Below are 17,444 nucleotides of genomic sequence, written 5' to 3' on the forward strand. Positions count from 1 at the left end.
GAATAGCCTGTGTCAAAACACTGGAGTGTTGTCTTAATATAGTTTCCTTTGCTTTGCAGGCGCTTAAATACTTTAAACAAATGTGCAGTGATGAAGCTAGAAATTAGTCCCCACAGGAAAAGGGTAAGTTCCTTTAACAACTTCTGTTACAGCATTGTACATTAATAAAACTGGAAAAAACCAAACATCTAGTAGATAGCTTAGCTGCAGTCTAGGATAACACCTGAGTAGAACCTGGCGAGAACTCACAGTCAAAACTCTGCTTACTTTTCATTTTGTGTTCTCACTGAGTGAAAACTGCAGGGCTTGGCCACTGGTAGAGGTTATTTGTTTAGCAAACACTTCCCCAGAATGCTGCTCCCAGTCTAAAAGGCACTGGGCTTCTCTGCCTGCCCGTGAGGCTGTCCGTGCTGCATCGCGTTACCTGCACTGAGGCAGGATTGTCAAGAGTAGGCTTGATGGAGAAGATCCTGACCAGCCACGATGAGTTGACTTGAATGTTAGAGAATCATCTTTGGAGTCATCTTCACAGTTTTGGTTCTTTGCCATCATGTTAGAATTGTATTATTTTATTATGATGTAGACAGGATTAGTTAGACTGTGTTAGGCCTGCAAAGGAAAGAGCCAATCCTTTGTAGGATTGGGCACATTGTTTCCTTGCTTTTTAATTACATAGCTCAAAATTAAAGCAATATATTTACATCAGCTACCTTTTTAGAAAGTTTGCACATTTCCAGAGAGCTCAGCAGGAGCTAAAAATGTTTCCTGAATCTTCAGGATCCCTGTGGAGCATGGTGAGAAATAAGAGAGCACCTACTGTAATGTCAGTAAGATAGTACCAACAGAAAGCTGAGTTGATGGGGTTTGCTAGTGAGGTACCATTCACTAGCTGTCTTAAAACTATGTGTGTGTCCTTGGAGGGATCAGTAGTTGATACTGTCCCCTGGGATATGACAACTGCAGATAAAAGATGGCTGAGCTAAGGCAATACAATGCTGCCCTACCCTTAACAAGAATGCATACAAATGCTCTGAGGTTGTTTACCAGGAATTAATCCCCTCTTTCCCTATCTGTTTGTGGTATGTTAGAAACAGCATCCAAGCTCCAGAAGATAACACTCTGAGGCGGTATATGTAGGAACTCTTTAAGTGGGGATAGACATCTGGATTGCTGTTTATGACTGCCAGAATTCCCCTTCTTGTTCCTGAACTTTGTTAACACTGGAATGATCAGCATTGCTGTTAGAGGTCAGACCAGACCCGACCGCAGGTCCAAACCCTAGATCTTCCAGAGCCTGGACGTTACCTTTTGTTTCAGCCCTTCCTGATTTTCATTCACCACACATGTCCTGGCAGATGGGCTTGGATACTATTTCCTTTTGTTGTTGACTTCATTAAAATCAATACTTAGCCTTTAAAGCTTTTTAACACTAGGAAAGAATTGTGCTGACAGAAACATATGTTTCCTTATGTTTGAATTGACCGCTCTGCAAATTAAGATCACTTTACTGCTCCTTGTTTTTTTCAGTCAAACCACATTCACCACCAAACCATCATTATTATTCATTGGCATCTTCAGGTGACTTTTTTCCTCCTGAATACTTTAAATAAACAAGCCAGTCCTCTTAGGTTTTTATCCAAGTCATGGACAGAAGTAGTTTGTAGTAGTTGGGAAACAAAGAAAGTGATGCTTACTCTGTATCTCATGTATTTGGTTATAAAAAATAAATATGGTGTTTTACTTATTTTCTTGAGCTGGTGAAATGTACTAGGAAAAAAAAAAAAGAGAGGATCAGGAGTTAAAGTATGCATAATTAAAATACTTTAAATATTAATAATTTACTTGTTTTTCAGAGAATAAATGTTTGTGTTCCTGGCACACAAATAGTTACAGTTTGGGGCATTCATGTGTGTTTGTTTTTAAATTAAAGCAATCTAAACAAATGAAGTGAAACTCCTGGAGCTGGGTGTCAATTAGTGTTTCCTACTCTGAACACCAAAGGTTATTTTGTGGTTTCATGGTGTCGCATTAAAATATCTTCATTGGGTTTATTCTTCCAACATGAAATTTTCCAGATATTTAGAAGACCAAATATGTCAGTCCCAGGATCATTCCCTTTCAGTATTTAGATGAAAAAATTGTAGGCGTAAGTGTTGTACATGTAATTGTGCCCTCAGGCATTACTCGTACATCAAACATCATCAGTGGAGATGTTATTTACAATTTACTTACGTGCTATACTGTCGGTGAGCTCTTGCTGCTCCCTGTCTATGAGTGTTAAAGTTTGCCTGAAGCGAGACTGAAGTAGAAACTTCACAGGACATTCTTCAAATGTTAGCTGCTATTCTGTGGGAGGAAGAGTGGACCAGGTAAGAGCCTGGAGGCATCGCACTCTTGCAGTGCAGGAGCTTCTTTTGCTATCTCGTTAGTCACAGCGAGGAGACCATTCAGACTTCCCAAATGGGTAAGGAATTAAGCCACTACAGTTCAGAACGTATGAGAAACATCTTGTAATTGCAAAGAGGAGTATAAACATACAGCCACTATCAACAGAGTTTAACTTTGGAGAGAGTCCAGAGGGACCCCAACCCCTGACTGACTCCAGTTTAAAATTTTATGCATGCCAGGAATTTCCATTGATCTGAGGGCTATCCACTGTGACCAATTAATTAAAAGTCTATGGATACTAGGGGTTTTAGCAAAGAGCAATTTAAAGCAGACTGTATTGTTTGTTTCTTTTTACAAAGCATATATCTTTTGTATTTAAAAACTGTTAAAATATACTGCCTGACCCATGTTATCTTTTCCTTATGATGGGCTTTATGGCCTAATCTTCCTCTCTCTGAAGTAAAAGACTGTGTTCACTTCAAATTCAGTGAGAACAAGGTCATGCTTAAAGCAGTTTAGTGGGCATTGTATTTAAATGCAATCAGCTTTGCTGTTTGGGCAGTTTGCAAGCAATACTTTCAGAGTGGTTCTTTTTTGCAGAGTGAAGATTCAGATGAAGATGAACCTTGTGCAATAAGTGGCAAATGGACTTTTCAGAGGGACAGCAAGAGGTGGTCGAGGCTTGAAGAGTTTGATGTGTTCCCTCCAAAACCGGACTCTAATACCCCCTCCCCAGAAGCTCCTCACCTTACTAACGCAGCAAGCAGCGAGAGTGTGCTAACAGACCTCAGCGAGCGCCAGGACGTGGCTTCTATTCTGAGCATCAGCAGCACCAGCAGCCACCAACCAACCCTGCAGAGCGAGGCATCTACTACCAGGACAAACTCGGTTGTGAGTGTTTGTTCATCGAGCAATTTCGTAGCAAATGATGACTCATTCAGCAGCCTTCCCTCGCCCAGGGAGTTGAATAGCTTCAGCTTCAACGCAAAAGCCAATGAGAAGAACGCCAAGTCCAAAACAAAGAGCCTGCTCAAGAGAATGGAGAGCCTGAAAATCAAGAGCTCTCACCATGGCAAGAGCAAAGCTCCTTCAAAGCTTGGCCTTATTATTAGTGGGCCCATCCTGCAGGAGGGCATTGATGAAGATAAACTGAAACAACTTAACTGCGTGGAGATTTCTGCCCTCAACGGCAATCACATCAGCCTCCCCATGGTACGAAAGAGGAGCGTCTCCAATTCCACCCAGACCAGCAGCAGCAGTAGTCAGTCTGAGACAAGCAGTGCTGTCAGCACACCCAGTCCCGTCACAAGAACACGCAGCCTCAGTGCGTACAATAAAAGGGTGGGCATGTACCTGGAAGGCTTCGACCCTTTCAACCAGTCAACATTCAATGACGTGATGGAGCAGAACTTCAAGAACCGGGGAAGCTTTGCAGAAGACACCGTGTTTTTTATCCCTGAAGACCATAAGCCTGGCACTTTTCCCAAAGCACTCTCCAATGGCAACTTCTCCCCAACAGAAAGCAACGCTTCTGTGAACTGGAGGACAGGGAGTTTCCACGGACATGGCCATCTCACTCTCCGGAGGGAAAACAGCAGCGACAGCTCCAAAGAGCTGGGCGTGGGGAAAAGGCGCAACTCCTCCAGCTCAGTGAGCAGCCGCCTGAGTATTTATGACAACGTGCCAGGCTCGATCCTGTATTCCAGTACGAGCGACCTGGCCGACCTCGAAAATGAAGACATATTCCCAGAACTAGATGACATCCTTTACCATGTCAAAGGGATGCAGAGGATAGTAAACCAGTGGTCAGAAAAGTTCTCGGACGAAGGGGACTCCGACTCAGCGCTCGACTCCATCTCCCCATGTCCTTCCTCTCCAAAGCAGATCCACCTTGATGTAGATAACGATCGAACAACACCGAGTGACCTTGACAGTACGGGGAATTCGCTGAATGAAACAGAGGAGCCCGCGGGGATGCAGGACAGGAGGGACTCTGGGGTGGGCGCATCGCTGACGCGGTCCAGCAGGTGAGATCATGAATGCTGGGACTTGGGGTGGCCCCAGTGAGGTCCCCTCCAGCCCGAGAGGTCTATAGTAGCTGCACCACACTCAGTTAAGGTGCAATAGAAGTTGTGGCCATTCAAGCACACATTAGCTGTTCCCATTGCTTCCCAAAACAACTGTAGGCAAGGATAGTATTTGTGCAAGACTTTTAGACAAGTGATTCCCCCACTTTGTCACTGTATGTTTGGAGGTTCAGTCTGAGTCATCATTGAAAACAGCACTCTCGGCAAGTCAGCATTAGGAGCAACATGAAGGCAGTTTTGGGGGATGATAATTCTTCAGACTGAAATGATGTGTGGGAGGGAGAGGGACCTGAAGTAGGATTTCTAAGTTGGCTAAGAGAACCAGTGTAAGTACGGCCTGGTTTGTGTCAGTGTGTAGTAAAAACCTTGACTTTTAGACTGTTTCAAAAAATTGCACTTTTCAGTATCAGGCTGTTTCTTAATAGCATGCTAGAGCATTAAATCTGCAGGGAAAATGAGGTTTGTTTACTTTTTCCTGATCACTGTAGCATGGTGGGGGACTGGGGGAGTTCCAGTGGCCTCCCAGTTTCTGCTGGGAGTTCTACCATGGGATGGATGACTGTATTTTATATTGTGAGTAGAGCAGAGTTGAATTCTTTCTAGCCTTGTTTCCAGTTTTCTTTTAAAACTGGTGCAACTCATTTAGGGTCTGGTTTCTGCTGTCATTTAGTCACCTACAGCTGCTTGTATAAATTTAATGGGACTTTTAGAAGTGCTTAGTTCCCATTTGATGTGTCTTAAAAATTTTTGCTATTTTTTCTTGATGGAGTTATTTGATTCCCACTGCCTTAATACTGAAAGGGACTCCGAAAAAGGGTGTTGGAGCCTTCAGAGAATATCTGGTAGGGCAAGACCATGTAGTTAACAGAGTGCACGTTCTCATCTGAAGCGCCTGCATGTGCTGCATCGCACCGGGTGAGGCAGAGATGCTGCTGGCTGATGCCTGTGAAATCTCAGAAGACGGCGGCTGCCAGGGGCGAGGGGCTCAGCAGTATGTTTGTGGTGATTCCTGCACGTGTCTCGCAGAGGTGTTTCAGTGACCAGTCCTTGCTCTGTCCCCTCATCTTCTCTGCAGGCACAGGCTGAGGTGGCACAGCTTCCAGAGCTCCCACCGGCCCAGCCTCAGCTCAGCATCGCTGCAGATCAACTGCCAGTCCGTGGCACAGATGAACCTGCTGCAGAAGTACTCTCTCCTAAAGCTGACTGCTCTCCTGGAGAAGTACACGCCTTCCAACAAGCACGGTTTCAGCTGGTAAGGTCACAGTGCCATGCGTAGACAGGCTGACTATGTGATCATGACAGTTGCATTTATCCTAAGCAACTTTTGGAAGGGTGCAATGAATCCCTCCATCCCTCTTTTTCCATATTTGCACTTCTTCCTCCAGCCTGTGCTGACAGTGATTTGTAGTTTCCTGAGACGGGGCTAAAACCACTAGCCCTTTATGTAAGTGTAATCTTATTAGGCTTGAGAAGTATGCTTACAGGGGGCATGTGAGGGAACAGAAGCAGTGAAATACCCAGTCCAGCTTTCTGACCAGGAAGATGCCCATTATCCATAGCAAAAGAAGGACTAGTTGTTTATTGATGCAGTTAGTGAGCATCGGCACAAATTTTAGTAGATCTTAATAGGCTCACTTTTCTTTAGTTATTTTTAAATGTTTGCATTAGTTTCTCTTTAGGTAATTAAATAATGTACATTTCCTTTAATTCTAGGGTCTCATTAGCCAAAATCCATCTTCCCTCTTTAAAGCACTATAAATCCAGTTAACTTGCAAAATATCTGGGGAGGTGTGGGGAACAGGGAAGAGGGGAAGAAAGGTTGGGAGACCCATGGAGTTTTCTGTAGACAGCAGTTTCTACTGTGGCCAGGTGTTTGTAACCCAGCTGAATGTTTTTTTGTCAGAACAATTAAATAGAAAGCTCTTTTAATATTGTATCTGCAGTACAGCCTGTATAACCTTTAGGATGCAAAAGACGCAATAAAATTTTTCTTCTCCCTACCACAGGCCAGCCTCCTCCCTTCCCCAGGAGTCATAGAGAGTATTTAGCTTCAGCATCAAAGTACCTCCTGTTCAAAGGCTGTTATTATGTCAGCCTCTCTAAATACAGAAGTTGTTTGTTCTGAAAGACAGAAATAAGTATTGACCAGTTATCCCTGCATGCTTCAGATTCTCAGTGGAGATCGCAATGTGTTTTTTCACATTCCGTTGGCATGTTTTTTGACAAAGCAAGTATTATTCGTACATATATCAATAATGCCCTAAACTTAACCATACAGCCATACAAATTGGTTCTGTTTTAGTATGTAACAGATTAGTCAGCTGTAAATCTAATGCACTGTTTGTATAGCTGTACTGTATATTGAAATGTTAAATAGGTCTCCCTGTTTTCCAGTGCTACTGTGTCCTATTAGTTGTTGCACTGGACATTAGCTTTTCTCCCTGTTTAGGACTATGATCTCAATATTTTCACATTTTAATGAGGTTGTTTTGTTTTTTTTCCCTTTATGAAACCAATATTCTTGGGGATCTGGGGGTAAATCATTCTTTTGTCTTTAGTAACTTTTTCCTTGGAGTCATAAGCAGATGGAAAAGCCTCTCATTGAAACTGGAGTGGGAGGTGAGGGTAACAACAGTCACAGGCTGACAAGGAGGGGGGTCCCTCAAAGGGGTTGTTTATAGAGCTGAAGTTTGTAGCTGACAAACTCAAATGTATTACATCAGTTTCCTGCTGTTATGCACACTGGTGGGTGGTGGACCCAGTTTGAGGACTTTGCAGAACAAGTAGTTGACATACAAAAGCTCATTGTTCAAATGCCCATCTTTTCCAAAACCTAAAGAGGCAGTGTTATAAAGGGTCACTGACCACAGGATTTATTTTGTCTCTCTTGCAATTCAATCTGGACCCTGCAGTTTTACCCTGTACTTTTTGTCCTACTAATATTGATGGAGTAGCATCACATTAGTAGTTACAGGTAGCATACTGCCCTGAATGTCAAGTCTCTTGGAGAAACTCTCTTTTCTGCTCTCTCCCCCTTTCCAGCCCCAAGTGGATTATCTGATTTCTACTGTCACTACTTTTCCTATTACTAAGTGTTTCACTTATTTTTACTGACTTTCTGAATTACTGGAAGTAGAGAAGATAAATGGTCAACAGCGATTTAATTTAATTTTGTCATTTCCTTTGCTTAAATAGGGCAGTACCAAAATTTATGAAAAGGATAAAGGTGCCAGATTATAAAGACCGAAACGTGTTTGGAGTACCGCTGCAAGTCAATGTCCAGCGCACAGGGCAGCCTCTCCCACAGAGCATTCAGCAAGCCATGAGGTACCTCCGCAACCACTGCCTGGATCAGGTGGGTTTTGCTCTACTCTCATCCCACACACATGCAGCACCCAAAACCTGGCCTTCCGTTAATTTCTATTGTTCCTGTGTCAGTCTGAAAAAAGTAGACTCAAAACAGGACAAAGTAGATAACTAATGCAAGGAAAGCTTTCCACAAAATTAGAACCCATACATAAGAAGCTAAAGAGCATACTTGTATTTCAGATTTGCTGGGCTCATTGTAAATGTATTTACCTTTCCATATATATTTAGGTTGGACTGTTTAGGAAATCTGGAGTCAAATCAAGAATTCAGGCTTTGCGTCAAATGAATGAGAATTCAACAGACAGTGTCAACTACGAAGGCCAGTCTGCTTACGATGTAGCAGACATGTTAAAGCAATTCTTCCGTGATCTCCCTGAGCCTCTCATGACCAACAAACTCTCTGAGACCTTCTTACAGATATACCAATGTAAGTAGTGAGATTTCCATGGCAGATAGTAAGTGGTAGCAACTTTCCAACGCTGCTGCTCTGGGCACTACATGTGTTGCATATGTTGGTCTTTGCCATTCTCCAGCAGCCTTTATAGTTCAGGCTGCCTCGTAAGGAATGTATTTTTGATGTTCTAGTTTTATAATGATTTATAGCACAAGTTATTTTTATTTTGCCTTCCTCTGTAGTTTGGGAACAAATATAAATCCTCCATCACTTGCTATGAAGTTTCCTCTCTTCTTTGAGCATACTTGATATTATGGCTTGAAAAGAAGCCATATCTGATGTGGCTACGTAGAGGAGCTGTGCAAACACTACATGAGCAGAGTTTAGAGCTTTCACAAGGACTGAAATCCACTAAATTACTGAGATTTTTTTTGTTAGAGCAAGGCCAAAAAATTTCTATTTTCTTACAATTCATATTCTTCTATTCTTCACCACAACTTTTGAAAACAACCTTTAAGTGGAAAGCTTTTCTGTTACTGATTTATAGCTACTGATAGGTACCATAAACAGAAAGTGCTTAGAATAAAGCGCATCAAAAATGGAGTTTATCAATGCATGTGAAAAGAAATAATTAATCTTTCTGAGATGGCAGGTTCAACTCCATCAAGGGAGACATTCTCTTCTGTGAGCTAGATAAATTGAGTTCTGTATAGATGGTAATTTTGTGCTGGATCTTTCCAAACAACACATTGTCTTTCAAAAGTTTTCTTCAACATTGTTTCATTGGAAATACTCTCACTTTATAAAATAGCCAAAGAAGAATTAATGTTTGGTGACTCCAAAGCTTTATTTATTTATTTATTTCATGGAGGTCCAAACTGATTGATGCAGTATGGGCACCTTGCTGATCATGTGGTTTCTCTTCCTATGGCCACCCCAGCTCTCTCCCCATGTATTCTTCCCATGGTAGCACAGCTATAACAGAACTTACTGCAAAAACACATTCTTTGAGCTCTTGCTGTATTTTGTGCCTTCCTTATGATGATGGTTACAGGAACTTCCTTCAGAGCTCCATAGGTGGAGGTGACAGTTTAAATTAAAATCATACATACTGTTATTTCAGTGCACACATTTTTTTTTCTTGTATGTTTGGATTCCCAAGAAGGTTTATGGAGAAAATTAAACAGATTCTCCACTTCCATGCATATTAAACAGCAACTCTTTGTGGGTTGAGTGCCAGAAGAAGTTTGACAGAGCATTGCAGAAGTATCTGTTCCTTTCCTTTCACAGGCGGTAGGTCTGAGGAATCCGCAGAGGTGGTCGGGAAGTATTATCTCTGTGTAAAGCAAAGAGCCTTAAAGCAGCTGTAAATTTTGCTTCCCTACACAGGACAAAATTTCCCTTTGCTTTGGTGTTATGTACCAGGCTGTGCACTGGAATTGTCTGCACGTGGCTTTAATGTGCTTTGAGCTGATTAAGGGGAAAGTATGGAAAACAGGGGATTTTTGCTTAAAATTGCCTTCTAAACTCACCTGCTAACCTTACAAAGTTGCTTAAGCCCAAAGCAAATACCAATTAAATATCTGGTTAGCACCATGTGTATTATGAGACATGCAGCAACGGTGGTGTGTGGTGCTAATGATGATATAAATGCTCCAGGACTCAGACTCTGATGTTGTCTTCAGAGATGGATTATTGAAAATCCCTTTACAAGAAGCAGATCTGGTCTGGGTTATTTCATTTTTTGTTCCCTTCAAGTTTGGAGGAGAAGGCCTTACATAAAGACACACATCAGATTTTTCCAAAGACTGTTTGTTGTTAGTAACCAAGGAGCTGTTTAATGGTATGGGGCTTCACAGCGTTGACTTTATTTTTCCACTGCATGACTTTGAATGATCTGCTCAATAAAGTAACCCTCTGTGTTTGGTAAAGTACTTTCTGGATATTTTATGACATCATTGTTGAAAAGGTTTGCTAGCCAATTTATTTAATTAATTCACCTATTCTAAGATGCATTCATGTTTTGAATTTCTTTGAAAGCCAAAGAAGTTCTAAATTGGTTGGACTGTGTTTGCTTGTTCACTGCCTGACTCCAGGCTTCTGTCATTTTAGTGCATCTGTGGGAGCATGTAGCTGTTGAAATTAGATCTAAAATTAACTCTGGCCTAGGCACAACTTCTTCTTGCTTTCATTTCTTGTGAGGCAGGAAATAGCTGAGGGTAGTTAAACTAGTGGGTTAAAAAAAAATTCCTTCATGTTTCCTATGAATGGTATGCATCCTGAAGGAAATCACTTCAAACTCGAGTCAAATATTTGAAGCTGGAGTTTGCTTTGGGATGTATTCATGCTGTGTGTGTGGAAAATCAATGGGCTGATGAGAGAATTACTAATATTATGCAGATGTGCCAAAGGATCAGCGTCTCCAGGCTATCAAGGCTGCTATTATGCTTTTACCCGATGAGAACAGGGAGGTCCTCCAGATTCTTCTCTATTTCCTGAGTGATGTCACAGCTGCAGTGAAGGAAAACCAGATGACACCAACAAACCTGGCCGTCTGCTTAGCACCTTCCCTCTTCCACTTAAACACTCTCAAAAGAGAGAATTCTTCCCCAAGGTATGTCTCTGGGGATCAGGGCTCATTGCTGCTGGTCTCGTACCACAGCTAGAGGTGATGTGCAACAGGCACGGTCTAGCATTGACCCTACCAGTTGTGATCACCTTAGATGCCTCAGAGGGCACCGGGTGTAGAACGGTTATGGGATCCTACCCTCTGTTAGAGATTTGTTAAAATATAAACAAGTTCATAAGAAGGAAGAAATGGGGGATTCCAAAGAAAGAGCTTAGAGTAGCAAGAGAAGTCGATATCTCCATGCCAAGATTTGGTCCCAAGCAGCGCTGCCCTAAATTACCAGCAGATTTGGGAATCCTACTGTTTTCTTACCAACCGCCTCTCGTGCTCTGCATTAAATGACTGGATTTGTGCGTGTGTGTGCTCTTCTCCCCTGTGAAGGGTGATGCAAAGAAAACCAAGCCTGGGAAAACCTGATCAGAAAGACCTGAATGAAAATCTGGCTGCAACCCAAGGGCTAGCTCATATGATTGCTGAATGCAAGAAGCTCTTTCAGGTAAAACACCTATTTGCAAAACAGATGGGTGGAATATTGGCCAACCTGGCTTAGATTTGCTTGTATAATGGAAAGCTAGGAATGTCTCTTTATTTTAATAAAGTTTAATACATGACAAATAGCTTTTTTAAAAAATATACATCCTGATCTGGGTGCATACATGAATTAGAAGTGGTGCAAGAAGAAAAGAGAGTTGTTTTGTTGGCACTGATGCTCATAAGGCAGTTGTGGGGTTTGTGACATTTTTGTTACATCCAAGCTGCATTTTAAATATGTTTTCAAGCATTTATTCTGCAGCCATTAGGGTCTATGAACTTCAGCTCTGATTACAAAGCAAGAAGCTATTTCCAGGAATTTTAGGGCTTGTTTTATACTTAAATTCCCAAGAGTTAGCAAAATTAGGCCACAAAAGCATCCTGGAACATGACACTGTCAAACCGTAGGTTGAAGGGTCTGTAGGAACTAAAGCATGCTCCCTCTAGGGCCCAGGATAGAGATCCAGACAAGTCTTGAGTCCTGTTTTTCCTCAATGTCATTGAATCTTTTCAGAGCCCTCAACTGAAGACATGCCTGTCTCTTACATTGTGGCTGACAGCCGATCCCTCCTTCCTTCAGTCTGCAGGATAATCTGTGCTGGGGGAATGGATCTGAGCTGTGTAGCAAAGAGGTATACTCCACAGAAAAAAATAAGACACCCATAAATGAGAGACTAATTTGAGTTAATTCAAAATCGCAAACTTAATTTTGGCATTTTTTCACACTGAGTGCTTGACCTGACACACACATGTCCAGCCACTTCCAAAACTAGTGTACCCATATTTCTGTGACTATCAAGCTGCTAGTCTAACTCTGTGATTTTTGGGCGAGAGCTGCAAGAGGATGATTTCACCCTTGTTGCCCCTCAGATACCCGAAGAAATGAGCAGGGGCCGGAACTCGTACACGGAGCAGGACCTGCGTCCCCTCAGCCTGGAGGAGCTCCGGGGCGGCAGCAGCACCGCTGAGCCCTCCGACTACCACTGCTACCTCCAGGACTGCGTAGACGACCTGCTCAAAGAGATGAAGGAGAAGTTTAAAGGCTGGGTCAGCTGCTCCACCTCAGAGCAAGCAGAGCTGGCCTACAAGAAGGTATACACACTGTCACTCACAGCACAGCTCTGGCTTTTAGCTCATCTTCTCTAATGTAAGCAGGCTTTTGACATAGGATATTACAGAAGATTCAGCGCACACCGTTACTTTGCAAATAGATTTAAGAAAAAAAAACCTTAATCTTTTGACATAGTTGCACACTGTCTAAAAACTATATGTCTTTCATCAGCAGTCATCATCTAACATGCACTGATTTGTGTTCTTCTGTTTATCCAGCCCAGGAATGTTTGCTGTATTGCATTTATATGCCTTCACTCACATGTGCAAAGCCTTGACAGGCTGAGTGAAGCCTCCAAGCACTGTCACTATGCGGTCAGTAGGGAAGAAAGAAATTTCTCAGCTCTAATCTTGCACAGAGCAGAGCTAGCACAGGGAGACGTTTTTCAATGAGATTTAAGATACTTGAAAAATAAGCTTGGAAAATTAGAATATTTTTCTGTACCATCATGATTTAACAATGGTTCATACCAGAGAAAGTAACTGCAATTTTAAAATAATTTGGGAGTCAGTGTGCAGATGTCTTTGGCTGTTAGGAAAACAACTTTAGTCTGAGCTCATGACAAGCTTAGTGCAATATATACATATGTGTGTGTGCATTTAATTTGCTGTATTTACTCAAAACTGAAGTAGAAAGGAAAAGAAAGCATAAGGAAGAGTAAAGTTGAGGACTCTGTACTTGTATTCCCCAGGTATGTGAAGGTCCCCCACTCCGGTTATGGAAAACTACCATTGAAATCCCAGCTATGCCAGAGGATGTTTTAAATCGTTTACTTAAAGAGCAGCATCTTTGGGATGAAGATCTTATAGATTCAAAAGTAATCGAACCTTTGGACAGCCAGACAGATATATACCAGTATGTCCAGAACAGCATGGCACCTCACCCAGCCAGGGACTTCGTAGTCTTAAGGTAAGATTTTTATATTCAATTATGTTTATATCCTACGCATAGGGCAACCTTGCCTACAATTTCCATATAATGTAAGTTATATAGGTAAATATCTATTTGTGCATAATTTGAGTCTTATTAGGTGCTTGAATCACTGTTTGTCAAAGATAAGACTTTTTTTCCTTCTTTTTTCTTAGAACATGGAGGACAAACTTCCCCAAAGGAGCTTGTGTGCTTCTAGCAACCTCGGTGGACCATGACCGCGCTCCAGTGGCGGGTGTTAGAGTCAATGTACTTCTGTCTAGGTATCTGATTGAGCCCTGCGGGTCAGGAAAATCGAAACTTACCTACATGTGCAGAATTGATTTAAGGTATGAAATTCCACTTTGTTCTTTTGTGTTGGTAACTTTTCTTGTATAGTTTCTATGTAGTCAGCACAAAATTTAGAGAGTTCAACAGTCTTTATCTTGGCCAGTAGCACCTACTTCTCAAGAGCATGCACATAGGTCTCTGAGATGTCACAGAAAGTTGGCTTCAGTGCCTATCTAACAGCAGGTGTGGTTTGTTGCATTAGAAGCCTCCAGTATGTGCTCCAGCATAGCTATTGATATACAGTCCCACCCCTTCCTCTGACAGATATATTTGGATTCAAGGATGTGTTAATTTTAATACTAAGTTAGTAAAAAGGACGAAGTTCACACAAAACTTTTCATAACTTTTCCTCACTGCAACAGACTTGGTTTTGAGTAAGTCTATGTCTTAGTAAGGCTGAGCTGAGCAATAAGCAGTAATAAGGAGATTTCCTAGTCAGGCATTTAACCAGCTAGGTAGGTATTTGATTCTAAGAAAATGCATGCAAAGTTACTAGTACCTACTTCATCTTTACTTTTCTCCATGCCTCAGGGGCCACATGCCAGACTGGTACACCAAGTCTTTTGGACATTTGTGTGCATCTGAAGTCGCTAAGATACGAGACTCTTTCAGTCATCAGAGTCTTGAGAGCAAGGAAGTAAAATCCAGGTGACTACTGAAGAGAAACAACCACGCGCTTCCACTCCTCAGCAACGTAGACATTACCCAAAACTGAGGCTTGTCCGCTGCAGACCGGACTAGTGTACCATCTGCAAGTCATGTCATGAAGGCATGACAGTATGAGAACTTGAACTGTGAGCATTACTATAGGACTGTGGCCATACCATACACTTTAAAGCTGCTTCCTGTCTGTGTAAGGTCTATAGTGTAGGCCTCGACTGGAATACATAGGATGACTGTGCAAAAACAAACAAAAAAAAAAAAGTATTGCTATTAGATGGTCTGAATTGCTTCTGAGAAGCAAAATTCTTTAAATGCAAAATATATTATGAAATATGGTGAAAGCTCATCATTCCCATGTGAAATACTTAGCTTTATGTACATACCCATGTCATTTTATTTGTAGTGCGTTGAGGGACTGGTGTATCCACTGGAATAGTTGGTACTCTTCAATGTGTTCTCACTGAGATAAGCAGAGAAAGGTTTGCACAGAGATTAAAGTGTGAATGAGTGTGTTAATGGTTGAAAGGATAGCAGAAGTCGAACTTGAAATGTGTCTGGTACACTGATAGGCAACCAGAATGGATTTTAGTATGCTGGATACAGTTCAACCTAGAATGGGACTCCCCTGTGGACCAGGAGTAGCCATGTGCCAGTTCTGCATTTTCCTCAGCTCTAACCTTGTTAAAAACCCTAAGCAGATGTTACAAGAGGCTTGCTCCACTTACTGTCCACTCCTTATGCATATGATCTTTTAGGAGTGATTAGCAATTCTATAGTAATTTTAAGTAAACACACTTTTGAGCAACATAGCAGCTTAGAAATGAAATGTCTATGCAGCGGTGAAGAGAACCAGTAATGTCAACTGTTAATTTGCCAAAAAAAAGTGTTTGTTGCTTTTACTCCTACCTGTGTTAACTAGAAGTGTTTTAATGAGCTTTTATATATTTTACTGTATTCTAATGGCTCAAGAGGAAGAAATCAACACTGGAGTTGCAGTGCCGGGAGGTGGCAGGACTCCTGCAGCAGCAGGTGGGGTGAGGTGGCTAGGAGGACTCACACGAGCTCTCTCCCTTTTCTCTCCCTCTTTTGCCTGTTATCCTGAGCGCTGCACGTTAACACGAACAGAACCTGGATGTGAGCAATTTGGAGGGTTATATTTGGGGGCAGAGAGGAAGGTGGGGTTTTATTGGGTATAAAACCTTTGAGATATTCCCCCCTCCTTCAGAATCAACTTGTATGAACTGTAGGAAGTCTTGAGGTCCTCTGGAAAGGTGTCTTTCTGTAGGTTTTACTGTAAAGGTAAAGATTTGCTTTCAAGGTGCAGTATTAAGTGATAAATGTATTTTGTGGCTAGGGTATGAATGAGTTGCAAGATGGAATTTTGACTGAGACTTTGTTACCATTGTCAGTATTATTTTAAGCTTTTTGATGAAGATTTTTTTATTATGGCAAATAATGTAGTACTTCCAGTAACAATGTTCCTCATGAGTAGGAAAACCTTGTATATTCTTCTACATCACTTTTGAATTTGTAAAATTGTATGTTGTACATACCATTCTATTGTAAACATGTATACTTGCCCACAGTGTACTGTCAAACATAGATAAAGCATGATAAAGATTATTTAAAATATACCTGTATTTATACCTCAGATATTCTTTTTGGGTTTTTGTACCTCAAGTATGTTTTCTATTGTAAATGTGCTTTACATGACTATGATCTACATGAGAGAAAGGAAGATGTTTAACTTGATATAGATGTCTGTACAGAATATACTCAATAAGTGCACTATTAAATGTTTAAAATTGGAGAAGCATAATGGTTTTTATTTTATTCTGCATTGTTCCTTCCACTCTTGTGCCCAGAGGAGGAGGTGTTTTTCTTACCACCAGTTCTTTACATATTACTACCAACTGCATAGCCACCCCTGCCCTCTCCCAGGCCAATATTTTTAGCATTATTAAAGGCAAGTACCAAAGCAATTTAAAAATTTTTGGAAGACAAGCCTTCATGATGGCAGACAGCTGGATAGAAATATTCCCCAGTCAATAGCTTTATACATTTAAAAGTAAGCAGAAACCTCTATTTTGCTGCTGTCTTGTGGAAAGGAACTCCTGAATTTAACAGGGAGAAAAGCAAACTCCTACTTGATAGGCAGCTGTATGCAACGATGAAAAATAATTCACTGCTTTCCTATTTTCTGTGTGGAGAATGAGGACGTGATGAGTTGTGGAGTCATAGGTTCGCTTTAAAAAATGCAAGTGTGAAAGTAATTGGAGAAAGTTAAAGCACACGCAGCGGTAAAATGAAGCCAAAGAGAAGGCCAGGAGGATATACAAACAACTGAGTAAGGTGAAAAACTAAGCCAAAGACAGCTGTTAATTCAAGCAACTTTAACAAGTTTTTAAAGTCTTAGCCAACAGAAATATAATTTAGGCATCTGAAAAAGGACTTTGATTTGTGAGGCCTGTCTGACAGAATAGCTGGAAGGAGGCCTGCTGCCTTTCAGTTAGCAACACCATCGTGTTCTTTCTCCGCCTGACTATCCCGGAGTCCTGATCACTATCACTTCCCACTATGCTCCTCAGGGAGCAGTGAGGGATGCTGCTTCAGTCTGGCAAACCCAAACCTCTTGCTGTTGTGGTACTAGTTCTCACACACCAAAGGGTCTTTTAGAGAACCTTTCTGATAAGGCATTGTCATTTGTTTGGCTCTTAGAGGATCTTTTTTCTTCACAAGTCAATACTAAAAATAAAACTGCACAATTTAAAAAGAAAAAAAAAACAACAGGTTTTGTTCACAATTATTGGGCCCTTGAAACAAGCAGAGCTAATTGATTTTTCTCTATAATGATGGTTTTGTTTGTATTTTTAAGCACACCAATGCATAACAGACTCCTCGAGCGCTCCAAGGATTTACTCTGCATTTTGTTTAAAGTGCATTTAGGTTACTGTCAAATCAGCATTTTCCTAAATACTTCTAAAACGTGACTTACTTTTGACTCATAAATAG

General features: G+C 41.4%; 1 protein-coding gene across 5 annotated transcripts in view; it reads left to right on the forward strand.

Annotated features, from left to right (window-relative positions):
• DLC1 (DLC1 Rho GTPase activating protein) overlaps positions 1-16,242 on the forward strand; it is a 246,759-nt gene extending 230,517 nt beyond the window's left edge. For all 5 annotated transcript variants that reach the window (XM_032998942.2, XM_032998941.2, XM_032998940.2 and 2 more), the window contains 11 exons: positions 60-123; positions 2,989-4,415; positions 5,551-5,727; positions 7,671-7,830; positions 8,073-8,271; positions 10,639-10,852; positions 11,249-11,363; positions 12,269-12,490; positions 13,201-13,418; positions 13,595-13,768; positions 14,301-16,242. In XM_032998942.2, the coding sequence (XP_032854833.2) occupies positions 60-123; positions 2,989-4,415; positions 5,551-5,727; positions 7,671-7,830; positions 8,073-8,271; positions 10,639-10,852; positions 11,249-11,363; positions 12,269-12,490; positions 13,201-13,418; positions 13,595-13,768; positions 14,301-14,421 (3,091 nt within the window). In that variant the 3' untranslated portion in view covers positions 14,422-16,242. The remainder of the gene's footprint in view (positions 1-59; positions 124-2,988; positions 4,416-5,550; positions 5,728-7,670; positions 7,831-8,072; positions 8,272-10,638; positions 10,853-11,248; positions 11,364-12,268; positions 12,491-13,200; positions 13,419-13,594; positions 13,769-14,300) is intronic.
• The last annotated feature ends 1,202 nt before the right edge of the window (positions 16,243-17,444 follow it).

The sequence above is a fragment of the Tyto alba genome, unplaced genomic scaffold, assembly GCF_018691265.1.
Source record: "Tyto alba isolate M040663 unplaced genomic scaffold, T.alba_DEE_v4.0 Super-Scaffold_6, whole genome shotgun sequence".
Lineage (NCBI taxonomy): Eukaryota > Metazoa > Chordata > Aves > Strigiformes > Tytonidae > Tyto > Tyto alba.